The sequence below is a fragment of the Antedon bifida genome, chromosome 10, assembly GCF_963402885.1.
Source record: "Antedon bifida chromosome 10, ecAntBifi1.1, whole genome shotgun sequence".
NCBI lineage: Eukaryota > Metazoa > Echinodermata > Crinoidea > Comatulida > Antedonidae > Antedon > Antedon bifida.
Genome location: NC_136235.1, coordinates 15571712 through 15595935, shown reverse-complemented (window position 1 = coordinate 15595935; position 24224 = coordinate 15571712). Strand labels below are relative to the sequence as shown.

Genomic DNA, 24224 nt, shown 5'->3' with positions numbered 1-24224 from the left:
GAAAGATAGATACAATACATTATATTCTGATCTATGAAAATATGAGCAATTTGAACAAAAACATTTGATGTACTGTGATGTAGTCTTAATGTCGTGTCCTTTAAATGCACACCAATTTAGATTATGATAGTGTATTAAATTTTTCTATACATTGAAATTCGATGAATGTACACGAAATGTTCACAACGAAATTAACAGACATTCCTCCGATATCATGAAGAACATCCATGTACCTTAAAGAAACGCCATAGGCCCGTGGCTTGTGAGGTATTTACAGAAGTGGGCTTATCTTTGGCGTCTTATTATGTACACTGCTGTAAACTCACCGTATACTATTTTACCGGCCAATGGCAACATTGGCGTCCCGTGGTGCTTCAAAACCCGAAGAGCAGTAGATCAAGTTGACATTAAGTCAACCAGAGCAGTCGCTAGGACGAGCCGGTTGTAGAAAGTCAGGGACTACCATCGTTGATTTTTTGTGGATACTTCGAGTACAGGTTCAACGGATCTGTAGCCACGTAACCAACAACATGTTGATGAGGTATTTTATTTATTTATTTCTTATTATATTGTATATTTTTCAATGTTTCTATTGCAGTATCAGAACATAATCTTGACTCTTAGTAGCAAAAGTAGCTGAGTTACTAATTAGATTCAGTGCATTTCTTTACTAATAACAAAGTTTGTAGTATTTTAAAACTATACAGAATTTAGAACAACGTAAAGGTTAAAGATTTCCAGCATCGGCTATAATACTATCTATAGGTATTTAAGAGTTAACTCGGTATGTGGTAATGTTGATCTACGCTTGATGTTTCGGATTTTTTGATATCAACTAACACGCTGCAGGAAACACATTCAAAACATGGTTGCATGTATCTCATGAAGCTACTAAAGTAACATGATCAATAATTAATTGAAACTAAGAATAGTACAAATTGTGGCGAATGATAAACAGAATTCCTAACGGAGTCTCAGGAATGATCATAGTTTATAAATCCTTCTGGCACGCTAAATAAGCAATGTATTAGAGAAAACAAAATATTGGCCTAAAGAAATTGTTATGATATAGTACAGTAGTATTTTACAGACGTTCCCATTTTTGGCAAATATTCAACTATTTCACAGATTTGAGAATGTCTGAATTCTACTAATTTTAGGAAAACAATATGCCTAAAAAACATTATATTGGATTTTAAATGTATACTTTCACAATACGGTCATTATTCCCAGTTCTGGCAGGGAAGAATGAAAGTTCACTCTTCCCTGGTTCTGGTACCTTATACCATGGATTGTGCTATTTTATCCATGCTTACATTGTATTTGATGAAGAGGTACACACGTTCCTCATACAGTCAAGCAAGATAGTTGCAAACCGTCTGGTAAAGAAAGTTGTTTCATCACCCGATTCTATAACTATACTATTTACAAAACTCTTTAAACTAGTAGAAAATCGCCGATCAACGAGGAATCCTTATTTAAAACAGGACACTTTCCGGTAAACTAATGCAGAGGGTAATGTTTAAAAAATATGTACAATTATTAATATCTTTATTTTCAATGTTGTCAAGGTCAACGTAAAAATCATGGAACGGTAAATACGAGAAATTATTTTCTGACATTATACATAGAATCCGTTCTTTGGAAAATGGCCGATCAACGAGGAATCCTTACTTATAACAGGAAACTTTCCGGTAAACGAATGTAGTAATGTTTTTAAAAATATGTATAATTAATATTATCTTTATTTTCAATGGTGTCAAGGTCAACGTAAAAATCATGGAACGGTAAATACGAGAAATTATTTTCTGACATTATACATTTTTATAACAAGGCAATGTGAATGGCACAGGTAAATAAAATAAATTAGACACATAAAAAGTAGAATAATAATGGAAACAAAATACATTTGTATGCAAATACAGTAAAGGGCTTTCAGCTATGTGCTCATTTACATACAGCGGCGTCTACTTAGTATGTAGAGTAATGGTATGCATACAAATAGCTTACTGCTCCGCCGCCATTTCCTTATCATGGTTAAAATAAATTCATTGTATTTTCTGTATCTGATTAAAAGTGTATTATCTTTAAAATAAATCCTGAAAAAGCCAATTTAAAAAATTGTTCATGTACTACCACAATAAAATGAACTAGGCAGGTATGTTTATTTTATTTATCAATATCAATAAAGCACGGTACAGTTGAGAAAGGAGAACATTCATCAATGTGTAGAAGATGTCCGCCGTCTCCCAGTGGGAGATCCGTTTCTGACATTTATGGAATGCAAGGTGTGGCATTATAATAAATACAATTCTGAATCTATTTTAATTCATATTTGAAATTATTAGTGTAGTTTCGTATGACTAGGTTCGTGGGAAAAGCACGTTCTGGTATTCATTGAAGGCACACACGTGTGTTTATCTCAACAAGACCGCATTATTCATAATTAGCTCCGTAAATTGTGTCAGGTAAAGGTGGTATAAAGAACAGTGCGACTTATGTCTTCGTGAACATTCTTTCATTCCATCTTCAGAATGTATGACATTTATCATTAGTTAGACATTACATTGGTTAAAGGAAATTTAAAGTAATAAATTATAGTTTATACACAGCACAAGTACTTTTAACTAAGGATGTGGTATATAAATGTGGGTAGATTTCAGAGTAACAGAAGTGTTAGGATGAATGGTTTATTGTTTCTACAGGTAATTAAAAAGTGAATGTTAGTCAAGGGAGACACTTTATCAAAGTTCCAACCACAGTAATTGACAATGTATTTCTATAGACCAACGGGTATATCTAATAGTGGAACCACAAAAATGTAGGATAGGCTAATTTCTAATTGGCAACCAATGGGAATTCAGAGTGTTTTAGTTGGTTACTAAAATGTATACTAGCACACCTCATTGTTAAATTAGCCGTTCAATAGTTGTACAAACTTTTCAATCTTCCCACCCGGCCATCCCCCGGCATCATCCAACACCTAACTTCAACACAGGCGCTACTCATATGTTACTCATGCTATTCGCTCATTTGGCTGGTATAATTCTGGGGAATTATTTTGCCCCCAAATTCCACAATTTACCTAACGGATGTCACTTACATCCTTACCGATATACTTAATAACAACAATTTGATTTACTGGCTCCTGTGACAACACACTGGACCTTTAATACAGCGATGTCATATGAGTGGTAGCCCCCAAGAGGCCAAATGTAGTTTATTATTAAGCTTTAGTAGTATTTAGCATTGCTTGTACAGTATCAGTAGAAATAAATATTATGTATCGTTAAATGTATACTCTTAATAAACTGGGAAAGCATTACTTATTTGTGTTGTGTGTAAATGTAAATTTTAATACGGTCACTTGAGAATGTTTAAGATAATGTGATCTCCTACTAACCACTGTGTGACAATGGACCTCACGTCTCAACATTTGGCACTTCTTGATTAAACTTGGATCTGATGAAACTTCATGCGCATGTTATTAGTTCCCCAAGTAATATTTGTTGGCATTAAAATCTTCCTGTACGCAATATTTCTAAATTCCTTTGTCCTAATGATGTTTAGCGGCGTAAAAAAGAAAACGCTAGGTCTAGTGTCAAACAAAACGCAGAGCTGATTTACCAGATTCGCAATCTGAACGAGTAAAGTGACATGAAATGTATTCGCATCTCCAAAAAGTAACGATACTCAATTACAAAGTTTTCAACAGACCTAAATACCTAATATATTAATCTTTATTGTCTCTTTAAGATGTAGATTATGCTTTTATTTAAAATAATAGTCCCACAGGTTACACTTTCAGTTAAATAGGCGAGATAGGTAAGATAGGACACAATTATCTTTCATTGATTTAAAAAGTACTTTGCCCATAGAGCATGTGTCACTGCAATGTAACTGTCATAATAATTATGCTTATTTTATTAGATTGTTTAAAAGGGGTTACTTTAACCAGATTTTTTTTCAGCAACAAACAGTTTCAAGAACTTATAGTATGGCTGACAAAGATCAGACTAATTTAATAAAATAAATGTATATTCAGCCGATTGACTTTTAACGTATCAACATTCATGTTTGAATTGATTATTTTGCAATAACAATTGAAATTGCATGTAATTGGGTGGTTTAGCCTAAAAGCTTACTATTATGATAATAAAGTTTTTGTTTGAAATTCATACTGATGATACAGGCTTCACATTCGCCGCAAGGATGACCTTGACAGTAATGAATGAACCCAGTTGCTACAGGGGTTATTTTGTTTTTGGCAGCATTGTTCAACTGAAAATACTTTGGACCAATTAAAAGCCACAACTTTCTAAAAGGTCAAAATGCCTTTGATCAAAAGATTTATTTTTACCTCGATACAATTGTTCTAAATAACATCTTTAAAATTATCATATATTTATATTTAGATGTCGATAGCAGGGTCTGCCATTTATACTGCTATTTAACAATACAGTAGAATTTTGCGGAACAGATAGAAATACCCTTGATTAAAAACAAGATAGGTAGAAAAACTTCAGGATCATAGGACGTCGTTTTTTTTTAAAGGAATATAGTCTTAAAACTATTCATCCATTCATTTATTTGATTTGGTCAAAATTATTGTCAACGTGTGCATACAAGACAACAAGAAAAATGCACTAAAAATGGAGTTAAACTGGTATAAAACTGCAGAAAATACAGCAACGTATTTTGGTAATGCCGTGCTGTACTATTTACTGTAACTGTATATTTTTATATTAGTGTCCTTAATAAGTGGAATTCCATTGAGGGTCAATACAATACCCAACCACGTTTCTAGTTTATAATCGTTTTCGTGAGTTTATTTGCTTTCATGAATAAAATAAAATTATAAATAAATCTGATACCAATATTTAACGTAATTCTGTTTATTTTTTCTGGTCACTGACCACGAATAGATGTATTATTCACTTGTTTACATCTCAATGTCCACGTTCCATATTGATGGAATCTATACCCTATCTAAAACTACTAAGTGTAACGAAAAACCCTATATTGTTTGAATATACGATATACGAATATTTTTAAGCTACACATTTGTTTGATTTGCATAACTTATACTTATGTCAATCTCCTTTTTTATATTTATATATGCGTCCAGTTCAACGGTCCGGTTTATCCACCACATAGGCTTACATTTTAAGTTTTGTAGAGAGAGTATTTTAGTTGTATGTGCATGATCGAATACTAAAGCATACTTTTGTAAAATTGTTTTATGATTTGTGTAGTTATTTTATTTGATAAAATTTAGGAATTCAATTGGTATGCACTTTGAAGGTATTCCGATATTCATTGACCCAGTAGGCTTTCCATACGTACCAATTATGTTCAATTGAATTTCATTTAAAATGATTAGAACTAAATTAAAATGATTGTAAAAAACAACGATGACCTGTAAGAAAGTGATTTGAAATAGTTACCTATGTATTTACATTTAGTATCAAAATAATTGCGTTATATTGGGTCTGGAAATAGAATATTCAGTAATTTTAACAATCTTGTAAGCGATCTGCTTACTTGCTTCCCGTCGTTTGGACTGCTGTGCGTGGTCAGTGTTGACCATTAACTGCCTGCTAATATTAATAATACTAGGTCTACTATAGCTAATGACCCGCTAATGATAACCTAAGAAGTCGCTAGATCACTCTCAACAACTCGATAGCAAATAAGACTCACTTTACACTTACTGAACTATGGAACTAAACACTATGTTTCCAAACAGTTCATTATGCTGATTTTCATACGTTGATAATTAAAACACATTTTCATAATTGATAGTTGAAAATTGCTAGATAATGTTTTCTTTACTAAGCAAAAGTAGGCTTGATTGACTAATTTAACATTTCGTTTGGTAGATAATACATTTGTCAGAAAGGTTGTTACTAGTTATGTTGCTCATTTTGTTTTGTGTATTTTGTTATCTGTGGATACAAATGTTTAACCCCTGATAATTGCACGATTAATTTTCCTATATATAATATTTTAGGTTATGGAAAGAATTAATACAAAGCTATATATTATTGTTTTTTCATATCTTTGTTCAATTACAAATACATCTTTTTCGTTTCTAAATGAAACTTCTGCAATAGTTTACACATACGCAGCAAAGTCTGCCAAATTAAATATTGGATAAGCAATTAATATAAAAAATCTACCATTAGGCCCTATTATCAAAACGAAATAAATATAGGTTAATTTTTAAAAATCAATGTATTATATAGAATTATAGAAAAGGTAACATTAAAAAAACAAACACGATAGATTCCTCTCGAATGAGAAGATGACATCCTTAAATTTCAGATCTGAAACATCTTGTTTAACAAATAATGTGAACTGAAATAATTCGTGAATTAAAACTACAATAATAACTACACAGAACAGGTGAGACGTTTCTGTACATTACAACAATTACAGCTAGTGTTGTTTAATATGCCGTACCTTTGGCTACTGGCAAAACATTAAGTTTGACAATTGTGTTTGTAGTTGCAGGGCACATAATTCGGTCCAACGCGTCCCCTTGCGGAAGTTTTCCCCCTGAAGATGATTTAGAGAATCAAAAAGTGTAATCAGATTTACTATCCTATTGCAGTATAATACCATTCTCACGAACAGATTGCCTAAAGGCTGTTTTTACATACGTTAAGGGTAGTAGTATTCTACTCATTACACCTGATGTACGACATATCCCCATGTTGCCGTACGAAGCACTCGATTTTCGACTCTTCTTATATCGAGAAAGAACATCAAAACGAGTCACTTTCAATTGTTAATTTGTCGTTATTCCCAATGAAAGTAATGCTTATTAGTTAATTACTTCTGGGATAAGTATTCCAAATTCAGTTTCATGTTCCATAGCAGCTGGGCTCTCTATCTGGTGTACAACGAACATAAGTAGTGAAGACATTCTGCTTTGTAAGAATAGATAACAGCGATAAATTAGTAAACTATAGCAACCTATATTAAGTAGGCAGCTGTTAATAATATTATATGTATGCATGTTATTTCATCATTATTTTCTTAGACTGTGAACTTCAGGTTTTAAGTACATCCTTCAGCCCCCACAAACGATGAAAAAACATTAGAGAAAATTTAATTTAAACTAAAATCATGTGTATAACTCAAGACAATTTTTGCTTTATAGCATATCGTAACCACATATAATACTTTATAATATAAGATAAATCTCATGGAATTTGTTTTCCTTGATGCCTCATTACACCCACTAAACAGAAAATACAACAGTAATAAAAATAAATACAAAAATGATATGGTTACAAGAGGGATAAAATACATAACCATCTTTGAAATGTTGAGTTGGAGACATTTATTGACGAAAAGATGCACAATTCATTGTTCATATTGATTGTAATAGTATTTTACCAAGTGGGATTTTCATAAACAAGCCAAGGCAAGACATACATGACTGCAGTCGCGTGCTCAAATTTGAGTTAATGTTTACCGACCGACCAACCGACCGACCGACCAACCATCCGACCATCCGACCGACACAGTGAGCTGTAGAGTCGACTAAAATGATAAGAAACCGTTAACATGTTCTTTATTGTTTGGTATGTCCAGCTATGTCTGAGTGACGTAACGCACATACTATGACATTCGTCAGAATAGTTATGTATACCTAATGTGAATATAAATTGGTAGCCACTGGTATATTTATTGTGTCACCGGGCATTTTTACGAATGAATCGTTCAGGTATTGCGTGCCAACTTCCCACCATGGTTTCACACGACTTAATTCTGAACTTTAAGTTCCAATATTATACTCTTGTTGCTCTTGCAATGAACCTGGCGGAATGATAGACCTTTGAATTACCAGCGTGATTACCCATCGCTTTTAAATGTGTTTTGCTCCCGCTGAGAAGTGTCAGAGTTGCTGCCCTGTCGTATATGAGTTTGTATGTAACTTCAGTCGTTTAACAGTTGTTATGTTGAAAATTTCAGTACCGTAAATATACACGCAAATACAATTAAGGATGATAGAACAACAAAACATACCGTCAGTAAATACATCACCATAAGTCTAAAGATTCAACGCTAAATATAGTATGAGATATCTTAATGTATGCTACAATAATGCTCTGCGCCGTAGACTGAATGTCTCTAGAACAAGTGCAAGTATGATGTTTATTGAACATGGTGTCCCTTCCTTTAATGAGTATATGCGAAATTCTATGGTTTCATGCAACGTATGTTGAATAGTTGTACTATTTCTTGTTTCTTGTGTTTGTAAACATATGCTCCATAACTAAAAAATGTATTGTAGATGGAGATGTACCCTATATATTCAAGCTTAGCGAATTTTCTTTTTTCTTTTTCTGTACGTTTGTTGATATGGATAAAATTTCCGAAATAAAAGAAATTGAAATTGAATAGTAGGGGCCTAACCAATTAACTTGAATAGCAAAGTATAAAACATACCAATGATGATCCGATAGAGATCTCTATTTTCGTTTTCTTTGGATAAGATATTACACTCTTCTATATATTATTCAGTGTTTGTTTTTATTTTTCAGGTCGTCTTCAAATGAATTGGTTGTTGTATCGCTTCTGTTAATCATCATTAGCATAGTCAATTGTCGTATGTATTTTATTTATGAATTTAGGATGAGGAAAAGTTGGAAATATTTTCATATAACATGCTCTTATCAACTTATATTTATAATTAAATCACATGATAATCGTATATCTGGATAATCTGGCATGACAAATATTTGATCTTATGACATGAACTTAATAATCATATTAGAGCCCTATATTAGCCTTATTACGTGTAAAATGTTATTATTATTATATCGATATTCCCTTTTAATTCACTCGTATATTTCTCTAATTTAGTGAATTTGTTGGATATATATATCAATGTAACTTAAAAAAACTTAAAAATTAAACTCAAAATTTATTTTAAAGATATTAAAAGGGGTACAATAATATAACAAATATACTTTATGCCCTACGAAATAATAAGACATGATACTATTCTATTTATTGAAAAAAACATCTTTACAGAACGTTGTGACATTTCAAGACTAGATGATGATTTAACAAGTAAGTAATCACAAGTGGAATAAAGCTCTGTCTACACTACCAAACTTTATGTGACAAAAAATGTGATGTTCCCATATATGGACATGATGACGTCATATCACTACCATATTTGGGTATATCACTACCATATTTTGGCACATAACAGTTTTTTTGTCAAACTAGTTTGATAGTGTAGATAGAGCTTTAGGGAAGTAAAAAAGGAAATATAGTTTAGAATATCTGTTGAGTAATTTTTGAATACACATTGTAATGTTTTTTGTTTTTGCTAAAAGGTAACAAGTGATCCAGTCTTTATTTATACTTCAACATTTATTCTTCATTGGTTGTAGCCAAATATAACATTTATGAATAAGATAATGATAAGCTATTTTATTCAAAGTTTTCTTGATAACTTTATCTTTCTATTTTATTGTATGCAAATGAACTTTATGTAACTGTAATAAGTTTATTCCAAATATGTATTATGTATTCTTATTGTTGCACTGATCTTTTACATTGTATTTACTTATTACTACTTATTACTTATTTATAGCATTTGATATTATTCGTGCGTTTGGAATGGATGGTGGATTGAAAGGAGTTAAGAAGTTAGACAGAGGTTCAAATGAATTCCAATCTTCTTACAAGATAGAGCCGAAGGCAAACCTGACCATGATGGCTAGGTAAATATTCCAACAACTATGTTTCATCCAATATTTCATTTAGTAAGTAAGTAAAATCTGGAACAGCCCAGTGATTATGTTTAAGCATTAATATAAATGTATTTTCTTCTTATTATCATAAAAAAAATGTAGCCCACATCAATAAATATCGTATCTTATAACATGAATCTTTCAATGTATATGAATTATTTGAATATATGGTTTTGTTTTTAAGCACATTGTTGTTTATAAATAACAGCAAAAAAATTGAAACCTTTAACAGAGGCTGCTCTGGACATTATCCTGTTATTAAATATCTATTTACGGCACACATCTATTATCGGAATGCACAATAATATTTTCTTATTTTTCTATTGCCTCATTGATATGAAAACAGAAAACCCATTTGTAAGTATAATATAAAGTTACCTAAATTGTACATAACATGGTGTAAGGTTTTACTTATAAGCTAGACCGGGCACGATCATGCTTTGTTGATTTACTACTTGACTGTATGTGTTGTCAAAGGTCCAAACCACATACTTCACAGCACGACACGTGATGGTATCTGTTTTAATAAATTATATTATTATTGACCGCCCAGGCCTGTATGAATTTTAGTAATATATTAGCAGATATAGACTATTATTAATACATAAAACGAAAGGTTCTTTAAAAAATGGCCACTTAATGCCTAAAGGTATAAAATAATATATTTTACAAAAATTTGCTTAACATTATGGGTCTGATTTATTTTGTTTCTTCGTGTCATTAAAAGTATTTTCTGCATTAGTTTACAATACGCTTTTGTTCATTTTGTGTACTGTGTACGCTCAGACATTATTTCATGTATAAGTTCAAGTGGTAATATATCATTAACGTATACAATATTATTGTTCTTAAGTACTGGTTTTATTTTTTGTTCCTGCGTCTCGTTTAGATTTTTTTTCTTCTAAATTACGTATTTGTTTCTTTCTGCAATTTCACACCAAGGCACCATTTTAGGTTATAAGTTAATAGGTATTTATACAGTTTGAAAACCATATATTTACTGTTTTGATACCTTTTTTTGTCTTTAAGCCAACTGTTTCCAGAGGAATTTCCATCGTCTTTTACCTTCATTTCGACTTTCAAGATACCTAAACCAGAAGAGTCGGACGAACCAATGACTGACTGGATGTTGTTCCAGGTTCGCCGTCCTAATACGCAGTACCGATTCGCAATTAGACTTCTTTTGGATCTTAAGACACTTCAAATAGTCTACACAACTGAAGAAGAACCAGAGGACCCTAAATTCCTTACTTTCAGGTAAGTTAAGCATATCCTTCTTTTCATTTTTGTAGTGAAAGTCATGAACATAAGTATTAAAATTTGTTGGAACATGTATAATGATTATATGATGGAAAAACATAGTGTAGTTTTAGATCAATCTAGATTTATCCATTTATATAAAACAACCAAATCCTTTTCTGGAGCCATCATGTGAGGAGCCATGCCTCTCAATCGAATGTACCTGACCATAATTCCCTTTCTTAACCCTCATTTACAATTATTTATCTTATATCAGTGTACATTATGAAGTCATTACTGTATTTATGATTATTTCCATGGGCTAGCCTACATTTAAATTGAATTAAATGTCATCATTTGACGACTATCTATTTACAGTAGTAAAAGAGCCGAGTCTTTCCGACGGGAGAAAATTGTTCACGAGGCGTAAGTGTAGAGGCTATTAGAATTAAAAGACCCACTCCCTCTGCTTCAATTTGCATTTTGCCGCTTCTATATTATAATTATATATTATATCATAATTAATTATTTATAAATAATAATTCCTGAGTTTCGTCAGTAAAGATAATGATTATTACACAAACAAGCTTTTCTTTATCAAATGCAACTACAACTACATAAGTATTTACACTTCCCTTTAACACACATAGAAACACATACACATAAATGTTCATCAATCTGCTGTTGTAATACAGTAGAGTCCCTCCTTTAAACGAACTAAAGGCAATACTCTCTCTCTCTCTCGAAGTGCCATATCATGAGACTTTGGCGATCATGTTGTGCCACAATTCTCTGTCTATTGCCATGTTCAGCAACTCCACTTCTTTGGTATTCTCGCCTCTATTCCGAATCCATTCAGCTATGCTGGCCAACCAAGTGACTCTTTTTCTCCCCCTGCTCCTTCTTCCTTCTATTTTCCCAGTTAATGCCAAATTCTCCAGACCTCCCTTCCTCAACACATGTCCCATGAATCTCATCTGTCTAATTCTAATATCCTTCAGTAGTTTCCTGCGCACTCCAGCTCTTATCAATACATCTTCATTACTAACTCTATCTGTCCATGGAATTCTCATCATTCTCCTTAGAAACCACATCTCACAGCTTTCCAATCTTTTTCTGAGGTCAGTTGTGATTGACCAGGCTTCACTTCCATACATCAGCACAGGATAGATGTATACAGAAGGGCAATACTATTAACTTTATTAAGGGAAAAGTTTGTTGAGTTCAGAAGATGTCCCCTTTAATAGGTGTTCTACTGTATTAGATTGCGAGTAAAACTGAAGTTACAAACATAACACTGTTGAAGTGGTGGAATAAGATTTTAATCATTTTATAACTATTCTAACCTTAATTCGCATGCTTTATATATCCACTTTATTATATTATTTTGAATATTTACGTGTGGATTATGAATTATAATCATGAAGTTCAATTACTTGCTGGCACTGAGTATAAAAACACAAAACATGTGTGGATTGAAGCTTACTAACATATAGTTTTGTGAGAAGGACCACGAGAAGGAACTGCAACTGACAGCTATTAACAATGGCTCTTATTCGATTCGATACAGAATTCTAAAATACCATATATTAATATAACTTTCCTTTCAATCATAAACAAAGATAATTATAATTTCTTATAATATACAACATACGGTGTCTAGAATCAGGTATAACGGTTAATTAATGTACGATATTTTATATGCACCGATCGGATAAACAGGTATGTATTAGTACTATTGGCTCATTGTACAGGATTTTAGTAACTTACCGCAAACTATTTATGTAGCCTATTCAACAAATCGTCCTTTTAGCCCATGCTATGCATCTTTGTAAACAGCTCCCTCTATATAGGTGTTTTCCACGATTCCATTCCTGCTGTAGTCAACCCTAACGGTCTTCCCATTTTTATTGTTTCCTAAATCATTATTCATATTATCTCAAATAGCTAAACACTGTTATAACATTATTGACAGATAGTGTGTTATATTTAAGTAAGTATGACAACGAGTGGTTATAATTAGTTTTTACTCAGAAAAACAATAACCTGTTCAAAGGTAAAATGTATATTGGTAGTGTATTATACTACTGCATTATGATGTGCCTAATTATTATTCCCACTTTTATTTTCATACCTTATATTTTGCCATGCATTTTCTTTACTATGTGATCCAAAATTAAAGATTAAATTTAACCAATAAGTACATTGCTTCGATTCTAAATATCCCAGTACGTTTGCATACATCTTTATTTTACAGTACATTAATAATGATCCGACTTAGAACTCGTCACAGAAGGGTTTGCCAGATGATAATACGCATGCGCACGATTTCGATTCCCCGACTAAATGTGGAGTAGCCTACTAAAGATGACGTAGACAAACGTCAAACCAACCAAGGTGGTTCCTACCGTATATTAACATGTGTATTAATTTCTAGGGACATTGCTGATTTATTTGACTACAAATGGCACAAGCTACATCTTAGCGTTGATGAGAGAGACAAATCAATTACTGTTTATGTCGACTGTATCGGTATTGCAAAGGGAAATTACGAAGGAACGTTAAATAGCGCCGTAAGCGGTTCTGTTAGTATTGGGAAAACTACAGCGGGCGCCAAACAAGTAGAGGTATGTGTTGTGAATACATTGCTACTGTTATGTAATTGTATGGATTATTTATCCCATTATTCAGCAAAAAAATATATAATAAAATAATGAATGAACTTCCCTTGTACGTGAAAACGCACTATCAAACTTACTAAAATGTGAGTTAAATTCCGTTAAGTGAAACTGTTTTACATGAGAAATAAACAAAATAGTTTATTATTATTATTTTATAAATTGTATTAATTTTCAGATAAATATAACGCATTTTTAATTCTATCTGTTAAATGTAGTTGTTGTTGCAATGGATGATGGTACACTGCAGCCCTAACTTTCACCCTGGAGAAGGAGGACGAGACAACTGTAACGAATTGGTAGACAAGCATCTAACTGTGTGTTTTATTTTAGAACTAATTACTGTAGTTAAATACGTAGCTAAGTAACAGCACCGATACAGGCTTAGCTATTTACCCGAGTAAGTTGGTTTCATGGGAACAGTTATCGCTAACTTTGGTGGTATGTCATCCTATAAATAATTAAGCCTGATGGGTTAGGAACCAAATTTACCCGGGTAAATACCTAAGCCTGAACAAGCCTATAGATACCGTAATGTATTTCTTTAGATGGTGTTTATTGTCACTGTGATTTCCTTTGAATAGAATTAGACAATAGTCAATAATAATTTGTTCTAAAGGAATGTTATAGCCTACCGTTAGTGTACCGATCCTTACCTGATGTATCCATACAGTATAGTAGTGTGAATTGTATTAGATTTTAGTAATCGAAGACTGGATTATGTTTGTGTATTATTACCGTGGTCCTGTATTTTGTATAGATTTAAAGTAGTACCCTGCTACTATGTTTGTCGTAGTTACATGGATTATTGTAGTTTACAGACTGTATTGTGGATTTATATTTAGTATGACCACTAACATGAGTTGTTTGAGGTACGTCAATAATACAATTATATTAATATTGATACCTTTACTTTAAATACATTTTTTCCATTTATTTTAGATCGAACAAGGTGACGAGGCATGTCCCGATCAGTGCCCAGCTGGCCCACCAGTAAGTTTGACTTTTATGATTGAATGTCGAATCGAATCAACAACAGAATGTCTGAATAATGTGAATGATATGTTCTTGTACATCTAGTAACATGATGTTTTTGCTATTTAGGGAGCTGCTGGACCACAAGGTGTAAGAGGACCAACTGGTCTAACTGGTGAAAGAGGAGATCCTGGTCTTCCTGGTGCTGTCGTAAGTCATGCAGACATAATCATTAACCAGGAATATCCGCTTAATGAGGATTCCTCTTACGCAAATAAAATAATGTAATAATCAAAATAACAACATAGTATATTATTTCATTCAATAATGTATTGACTCAAATTCTTTTTTACAATAGGGACCTCAAGGTTCAAGAGGACCAAGGGTGAGTAAAAGAATAATAATATTAATCAGTACGGTAATTGCAAGGAACTCCATCTCCATCTTTTATTATTTGTTGACATACATTTTTATATAGTTACGGTACATGTTGATTATCATGTATATATACTATTCTATAAAGTAGAAGATGCTTTAAACATTACTCCATTTCAATAACGATGACTTGCTTAACAATTAGGACATATCTTGATCGTGCCGTAATTGGTGCTTCTGCTTACTTGAATAAACCGTTAATAGCACATGCTCTTCAAAGGGAGAGCTATTATATACGAAAATAAACGTTCCAATTATGGACTATTCCTCCAACCACATCCTCACGAAATGACACTCTGTTGTTCTTTTTATTTTAGGGTCAAGCTGGCAGCCCAGGTATTCGTGGTGACACGGTAAGTACAAACATTAATTAGTCTGTTGATGTCGATGCCTAATTAATTAGGCTAATGAATATAATAATAACTATATATTTCGATATGAGTCATATGCAAACTTTCAATTAAATACAAAATTACTTGTTACTGACAATTATCGTTATTTTTTCTTATTTCCATAGGGTTATGATGGTGTTGATGGGGTTGATGGAGTAAAGGTAATACATGTCATCCATATATCTACAGGCTACATCGTGCGACCAGTGCTCTTTTTACTAAAAAAAAACCACTATTACCAATAATGTTGATGATTTTAATAATAATAATGATATGAAAAATACTTTACTTTAAATCGTGTGTGTTTATTTTCTTCTTCTTCTTTTTAATTATGGATATTGATGGACAACGTCACAATTGCAATAACTGTCAATTATTTTTTTTTATATTAAAACCGTAGGGTGAAATGGGTCCACCAGGCCCTAGTGGAGCACCAGGACCTACCGGTGAACTTCCTACAATTGATGTAAGTTTTTTAAATTAACACTGTATTAATAAAACGATAATTTACACGCCTGAACACACATACAAGGTTCAAATAACACACACAAGTATTTACTGTTTGCTGTATATAATTCTATAAAGAACAGTATAAATTAAAGTCGAATTTATAATACCAATGCATATTCTAACTACATTACAATTGTGTTTTATTATATAGGAACTAATTAGAATTGGATTGAAGGGTGACGTTGGTCCAATTGGTCTCCCAGGATTAAATGGACTACCAGTAAGTTCAGTATCGTTTTGAAATGCATGATTTTAAAACGCTATTCCAAATACTTGCAAATCAATGCGCAGTTGTTAAACTTGCTGTTTGTGCAAGCATCGCACAACAACTAGAAGACATTACTCTTTTCTTTTCCACTTTTTACTGTTTCTTTTCACTATATTATGCAACCTTAAAATGCGATTTTTCTTTATAGGGTGCGAGAGGAGATCTAGGAATTCAAGGAGCAGAAGGAAAACCAGGAATCGAAGTAAGTATGATAAGATATAATAAGTAATATTTTAATTACAAACGAATTACCAGCTTTTGGTTGTCTGTATAATTGGCCTACATCAATGGAACAACAACATTATATTTAACAAAACAAGGGAAGGCCTACAAACGAGTATATATTCTAGTGCAGGAATAAAATAATACGAGTGGGCTAGGCCTGTCAAATAGAACAGTTGAGGTCTGTATATACTGTACTTGATTCTGTGTGTTATTGCATGTTTTATATGATATTGTATTATAAACTAATACTTTTTTTCTATTATGTAGGGTAAACCAGGTTTAGAAGGACGTGTGGGTCCAAGGGGCCCAGCTGGACTTCCAGGGGCACCAGGACCACCAGGGCCACCAGGAAGTGCTGTAAGATATATTTAATAGATTTAATTATATTTTAAAGTCAGCTCTGACTAGAGATAGGTTACGTGATAGACTACAGTATTTGAATAAGGAACGCTTGACCATTATTTTTTGTAGTATTGAACTTTTCCTCAGGCATAATGGTTGGCACGTGGTTATAAATGTGCACCTTAATTAATTATTTGTATAAAATATTGTTAGACCTACTAATAATAGTCTGGTAAAAAAAACTGGATACAAATGGATATTTAGTAACACTTACTATTCTAAAAAATAAATTATGATTTATAACTAACTAGGCCTATTTACTTTTTAACAGCAGAAAAATAATCGTATTTGATGATCATTTCAATTATATTTGTAGATTGTCGGACCTGAAGCTTTATCTGCTCTTGTACAGAATGAAGATGGAGTCATTACTGTGAGTATTTAGTCTAAGTAGTTATTCAACATAGTGTATAGTTGGTCTAAAAAATAAGAACACAAATCACAATAAGAACAACTTTCTCAACTGTATACAGTACTGAAATAAGCCGGACGATATTATTATGAATTTTGACATCTATCTTAGCTGTTCCAATTTTTTTAAACTTAGTTTTCATTTATTATTGTTTGTGATTGTAGAAAAACATACCACACTAACATTGTTTATTACACTAATTGTTTATAATAATAATATTATCATATAGCAGTGACGTATAATCATTTAGTGGTAAAGACTTTCATTGTTACCTCATAGGGTGTTGCTGGAGCAAGAGGCTACCCGGGACCAGTAGGAGCACAGGTTTGTTCATAACATTTTGAAATAGAATTTTCAATATGAATTGCACATGAGTTTGAACATTATGTTACTTGTAATCTTCCTTTACACACATTATTATTACATTAAAATGGTATATACATTGTTTTTGTTATAAATGTAATCTAGAATTATCACTTTCATCAGTGTAGGTCATATTATTGTAATATGGTGTATGAGGTTGTTTTATATAATGTGTAATTATTTAGATTTATTTACACAGGGTGATCCAGGACCGATGGGTAATGAGGGTGCCGTCGGTGAAAGAGGACCAAAGGTAAAGTGCTTAGTATATTCACACCATGCCTGGAACGGAACTGGCACAAATTTGCTTATACTTATACGTTACTATACAATATTACAATATTATGTATGTTGATGTGTAGACGTTGAAATGAATGAATGAAGATGAAACACATTTTTTTTCAGGGAGACCAGGGTCCAAGAGGTCCACAGGGTGAACGAGGTCAGGATGGATTAAGGGTAAATTATTATACAATTATTTAAACACCAACAGCGATTCATACACAATACATCATTTACATATAGTTATTATTATGAATTGATATAGGCCTATTAGAATGAAACACGGTAGATCCCATATTAAGAGCAAACCAAGTATTCTTTTAATGGTCCCCCTGAAAAAAGTTGTCCGTATTGTTAAAACATGCCCCTCGTACTTTTCACGTGAACACCTGTGTATAGGTTCTAACATACTATTGTTGTGTTTTTTTTTAAAATGCTGTGTGCTTAGGGACCAGCAGGTATCCAAGGTGTGCGTGGATCACGTGGAGAGAAGGGAGAAGTGGTACGTAACATTTTATTTTAGTTAACTACAGTACTTTATTGTCAGTTTTTCTCAATAATACGTCATATTGAATGGTGACGGCAGCCTAGCGTTGAAAGTCAGATACAATCCACCTCAACCATCAAAACGTGGTATTATAATAAATCATTTCATATTTTCAGGGACCCATTGGTGCCCCTGGACCACAAGGTGCTCCGGGACCAGCAGGACCACAGGTAAGCACTAGTTAAACGTGTTGCTCACTGAAGAATATTTATGCACATTTGGGCTGTACGCAGGATGGAGAGAAGTTGGTATTCATGAGAAAACAAAACAACCAGCTACATTCCATAATTTGTATTACAAACAAGTACAAATCTACGTTGAAAACTCCAATTCTGTTGAGTTGATTCCTGGATCTGCTTATGGTAGACTACAAGCCTTAAATGAAGTCTTACCTGTACTCATGCATTTCGTTACTTTTACTTCGATTTGTTAATTCAACAAAATGCATTTTTTGTTTGTTTTTGTTATATTTTTGAGTAGTTTTCTGATAATGTTTTACTATTTATCATAAGGGTGTACAAGGTCCAAGAGGAGAACAAGGAAGCCGTGGCGAGCGTGGTTTGCAGGTAATTAGACCTTATCAAATAATTCATACATATTATGAAAAACTAGTTGTCATCATCAAAACTATCATATTGTACATAACTGTATTATTCCGCCTTGATTAGTAGGCATGTTAGATATAGGCTACTGTTGGTTATCAGTGACACATTAAAGGAACTAATTTCTGTTTATGTATTTAGGGAGTCGATGGACCAGTAGGACCACCAGGAGTTGTAGGAGCAAAGGGTGAAAAGGTATACTAATACACACTAACTTAATTTATAGTACAGAGCAACTTAATCGGTGAAGGCGTAACAAAGACCCTATATAATAATGTGCTAAGATCTTAGCTCATTGTGTTGTACAGTATGCCGCTGTGTAAACATTGACAACGATATAGACATGTAAGAAGGAATTTATACACAGGACAACGCATACATAGCATATATTATAAGTATATTTGAAACAAATATGTAATACATTTTGCAGGGCGATCGAGGTGCTGAGGGCCCACAAGGTGAACGTGGTGAACAAGGTAACGCGGGCCCACGTGGTAATGAGGGTATTCCTGGACCTATTGGTGATACTGGTCCCATCGTAAGTACAGTATTATTTTCAGTACATACTTCGTTATTTTATGCACTATTAACAAATGATACTACGTCATCAAACCACCAGTCACAAGTTCGACAAATCTAACTTTTGAAATATTTTCCAAATGAATTAAATATTAATTGAGTATTGAAATACCAAAAGTTTACTGGTGTATAATAAAGTTAATACCATGATCAATTATTAGTCTTTACGAAAAGTGTTGATTTTAAGTTTCTTTGACATAAATACATCAACAAATATTCCAACTAACATATGCTACTACTACCAGGGCCTAAGAGGTGTGGCAGGAGACGATGGTGCACCTGGAGCAAAAGGAGACAGAGGAGCAACTGGAAGAACTGGAGCACAGGGACAGAGAGGAGCACCGGTAAGTGTATTGTAGTATTTAAAATGAATCCACCTCCATGCAGCCTAAACATCTATCTACTATCAAACTGTATGTGACAAACAAATGTGATCTGCCCATATATGGACACGATGACATCATATCACTACCATTGGGCATATCACACTTTTTGATGGTGTAGACAGAGCTTAACATGCTTATATTATAACCGTTTGTATTGTATTATTATTAGTATGGTTATATTTATAGGGTCCACAAGGTGAACGCGGAGTTCAGGGAGCCCAAGGTGTCGTGGGTGAAAGGGGGGTAACTGGCGCGACTGGAGAAAGAGGTGCAGTAGGAGAGAAAGGAGACTTGGTAAGTAGGCCTAAACATGTATGCTATTGATCGTTGACAACAATTATTAACAACATTAACATTAGACAATATGATATGAAAAAATCTTTCGATTTTTTCGGTTTACATTTTCTATTGTAATCATATTTATGTTTATTATATGATGTATATATTCATTTTATTATAATATATGAACCCAAAGGCAGTTACTGAAAAAATGACAATTCTGAATGATATTAATCTTTTTTAAATTAGAAAATTAACAAAAAACAGAAATTTCGGTGGCAAAGAATTGAAATAATTACAATGATAGTTTATTCTTACTAAATGTTACTCCTACTAGTCTACTTGAAATATTTATACTGTTCTAACATTTTTATTTAACTTCATCTGCTGAAAATGGGAGCCAGAATATGTGCAAATAGAAAGAAATACTATCTACAAAATTGATACCTGTTAAAAAACCTATACCTTTTTTTTTAGGGTGACCGAGGTCAAAGAGGATTTGTTGGTCCGGAAGGACAGAAAGGCGACGCTGGGTCACGAGGACCACAGGTAGGAATATGACAACATCTTTCATTCACAGTCCAAAAATAATGAATTATTCCAATAAAAGCCGAACTACTATGACGTCGTAAACTTTCTTCCGTTTATGATAGTGGTATTCACATTACTATAAAATGGATTAGGGACATTGATGTCATTCACTCACTCGATCGCTTACAAATTACTTAAAAATAATATTTTGTTTTGGTTCTGCCAGTCTTATGTTTTCTCTATATTTACTCACAGGGCTTCACGGGTAAACAAGGTAAACAGGGTCAACAAGGACCGGCTGGAGCCATGGGTATTGTAGGCCCAGCAGGAACTACTGGACCACGAGGAGTGCCCGGACTCCGAGGACCGGTGAGCTATCAGAAATTAAATTTACAACTCTTTCAAAAATAACTTTAATGTTCTTAACCATGTTGCACAACATACTGTACGTTTTATCCTAAAATACCATTGGCATAAATGTATAAAATATATTTTATAATAAAGTATGGTATTTGACTTCAACATGTTTATTTAATAGGAAGGTGTAAAGGGAGAGTCTGGCCCACCTGGATCCCCGGGCACATTGGGTTCACCTGGTTTCCCTGGAGGAGAAGGTCAAAAAGGAGATCAGGGCTTACGTGGTAACTCAGGACTTCTAGGACCAAAAGGAGACCCAGGTTTACCAGTCAGTATCTGTGGTTTTTTTTTTATCTTACTTCAATTATTATGCAAACATATTATTTGTTTTCACTCTTTGTGATATCGAAGTCTTGAATATTCTTTGGAATAATTCATTATCAATAATGCTCTTTACGGCAACACTTCTGAGCTTTTTTATACTGGCTTATTCAAAATAAGTGCGTGAATAGATTTGTTAGAACTTTGCTTTTGGTTGTAAAGTAATGTAATAGCTTTATTCGTACCTCACTTACTTATAGGGAAGAACTCCATCAGAAGGTGAATTAGCAAGAATGATTGAGAGAATATTACAGGGTAAGTAGTATAATAATGACAGTGAATGCTAGTAGGAGCCCACATGTCTGGAGTTTGGTTGTTCCATAGTATTCGGAAGCAATTCTCAAATTATTTCCTATGAATCAAATAATTACACACCTTACTTGACTAGGTAATAGTTTCGTCACGTAAGCCGTTGTTCTTTCTTTTCATTCTTTTGCTGATTTTTTTTGTTATAATAACTTTTCATTATAAAAGATTTGAATTTATAAAATAAACACATTGTTACTTTTACCTTGTATTTATAAAGTACCTAATGTTGTAAAACCTAAAGCACTGTACATTATTACCCTGGTCATTTTTGGATTAAACGCGTATGGAAACATACTCCATAATGCAGCTAGTAATCAATACTGTACCCATTAGTACACCTGGGTGGACGGAGGCAAACGTGCCCAAGGATACAAGCAATGCGATTCGAACCCACGATCTCACAATCCTACGTCCAACACAAAGGTATTTGTCTTTGTAGATCGTCTTGCAATTATTGAGTCACGATTAAGGCAACCAGCGCCAATAGTGGCAGGAGAAGGTCCACCAGGACCTCCTGGTCGCCCAGGACCAGTTGGTTTAACTGGACCACCAGGACCACCAGGCTCAAGAGGAACACAGGGAGCAATTGGTCTACCTGGTTTACGTGGACCCTCTGGATATCCAGGAATGACAGGTAAGATGGTAACAACAGTTGTTCAGGGCAAGTTATGTTTCCTTGTATATCGCTTGAACCACGTTTATTTTTGTGCAGTGGACCGTATGGAGTTCATAATCTCGTAATTTGTTAAGTATAATTTGCATTACTTAAATTGTCGTATCCAGTATTTATAAACTAAAATTATATAGTGAAATAAAAATTACATTTATTATACATTATTGTACAGCTTTTTAATAACATTTTTAATGTATATAGAATAGAATACAGTCAAATTACATTGTAATTGCACTCTTCTCCGAGAATACACAATAAAGCTCTTTTTATTCCGTAATATTAGGTCCAAGAGGAGACACCAGTGACACAATTGTACCGGCGGCACTGAGTGCATCTGGTTCGCCTGGACCACCTGGTCCACCAGGTAAAAGACATTTATAACTACAAGTAGGCCTAGTAAAACTAATACTAATATTATAAAGTTATGTTAGTTAAAAAGTGCTTCGAAATAAACCAGTTTTACTTAAAAGAGATTGCACGGATTATATGTAGTTGTTTATGTTTAGTATGTTTCTGAATTTTGGTTTTATTTATGTTAATATTTGTAGGTCCACCTGGTCGTGACGGCATTGGACGTCCAGGTGAGGACGGACGACGTGGTCCACCAGGACCGGTTGGTCAGCGTGGTCCTATTGGTCCAAGAGGGACAGAAGGGTCACCCGGCTACTGTAGATACTGTTCATATGGACCATCTAATTTAGCAGCATATTATCCATACGCTGTGAATGTTAAAGGATAACAATAACATAATCGATAATTGATCAGAACATAATGATAATAATTGAAAATTAATAATCAGTACTCATATGAAAAATAGTTAAATCTGTAATGGATTCTTTCCAAATCAACTGCAAACAAATTCAAACATTAGCTGACTATACGTGTTGTTTATTATTATTAATAGTCTTAAACATTTTTTCAACCATTTTGATAGTTTAGAAATCCCGGTGTAGGGCTTGTGATACTATTCTATAGTTGATTGCATGGAGAATAATTATAAAAAGAAAAAAAAATGCTTTTTATTTTAAACGACGCCTAAATATTACCTACCGTACTGTTTGTGTTAAGCTCTGTCTACATTATCAAATGTTATGTGACAAAAAATGTGATGTGCCCATACCATGCACACATCACACTTTTTTGTCAAACTAGTTTGATAGTGTAGACAGAGCTTTAGTATTTAGATTTTAAAAAGTTACATGTACAGTAAACTACATCTACAATTATAATACAATTTTTCTAATTGATTGAAAATATGTACTTTAAATATAGTATTCCAGTTAGCCTAGTCATGGACCATTGATTACATTCGTTTTGTAGTTAGTTGTTCTTAGGAAAAGTTTAACAAAATAGGTTCACGTCCCTTCCCTCATCAAATGTTGAAGTACCATGACCGGTCAGTTTTATAAAATAGAAAGTCAAGCGTTCCGAGGTATGTGAAACAACATTATCATGTTGCCTCCACAGCAACAACTTATATTCCGGACTTCAAACCCTCCTTTAGGTAATTATTTAGTTATTATTATTATTATAATAAAGTATGCTGCTTCGTTTTCGTTGCTTTCTTTAATTGTATAAACTCGATAATATGCTGCTTGCTATACGGTATAAAACAAA

General features: G+C 33.2%; 1 protein-coding gene across 3 annotated transcripts; it reads left to right on the top strand.

Annotated features, from left to right (window-relative positions):
* Positions 1-400: 400 nt before the first annotated feature.
* On the top strand, positions 401-24018 carry LOC144853894 (uncharacterized). Of its 3 annotated transcripts, none has more exons than XM_078711752.1 (35): positions 401-541; positions 8559-8623; positions 9052-9090; positions 9623-9752; positions 10812-11039; positions 11400-11447; positions 13459-13648; positions 13918-13998; positions 14642-14692; positions 14804-14884; positions 15033-15059; positions 15427-15462; positions 15627-15662; positions 15902-15967; positions 16163-16231; positions 16428-16481; positions 16772-16861; positions 17223-17279; positions 17598-17642; positions 17881-17934; positions 18087-18140; positions 18412-18465; positions 18627-18680; positions 19023-19076; positions 19254-19307; positions 19543-19650; positions 19937-20035; positions 20264-20371; positions 20834-20905; positions 21143-21256; positions 21426-21572; positions 21826-21880; positions 22374-22568; positions 22891-22971; positions 23156-24018. In XM_078711752.1, exons 1-35 carry the CDS (start codon positions 531-533, stop codon positions 23344-23346), a joined length of 2898 nt encoding a protein of 965 aa, XP_078567878.1. In that variant the 5' UTR covers positions 401-530; the 3' UTR covers positions 23347-24018. The 3 variants fall into 3 exon arrangements, with proteins under 3 accessions (XP_078567878.1, XP_078567879.1, XP_078567880.1); XM_078711754.1 differs by having other exon boundaries at positions 470-541; positions 13918-14016; XM_078711753.1 differs by lacking the exon at positions 11400-11447 and having other exon boundaries at positions 13918-14016.
* Positions 24019-24224: the final 206 nt, after the last annotated feature.

Coding starts and splice junctions, on each gene's coding strand:
- LOC144853894 (XM_078711754.1), top strand. Junction 13,649..13,917: donor CGGGCGCCAAACAAGTAGAG/GTATGTGTTGTG, acceptor TGTTAAATGTAG/TTGTTGTTGCAATGGATGAT. Junction 21,881..22,373: donor GATTGAGAGAATATTACAGG/GTAAGTAGTATA, acceptor TTGTCTTTGTAG/ATCGTCTTGCAATTATTGAG.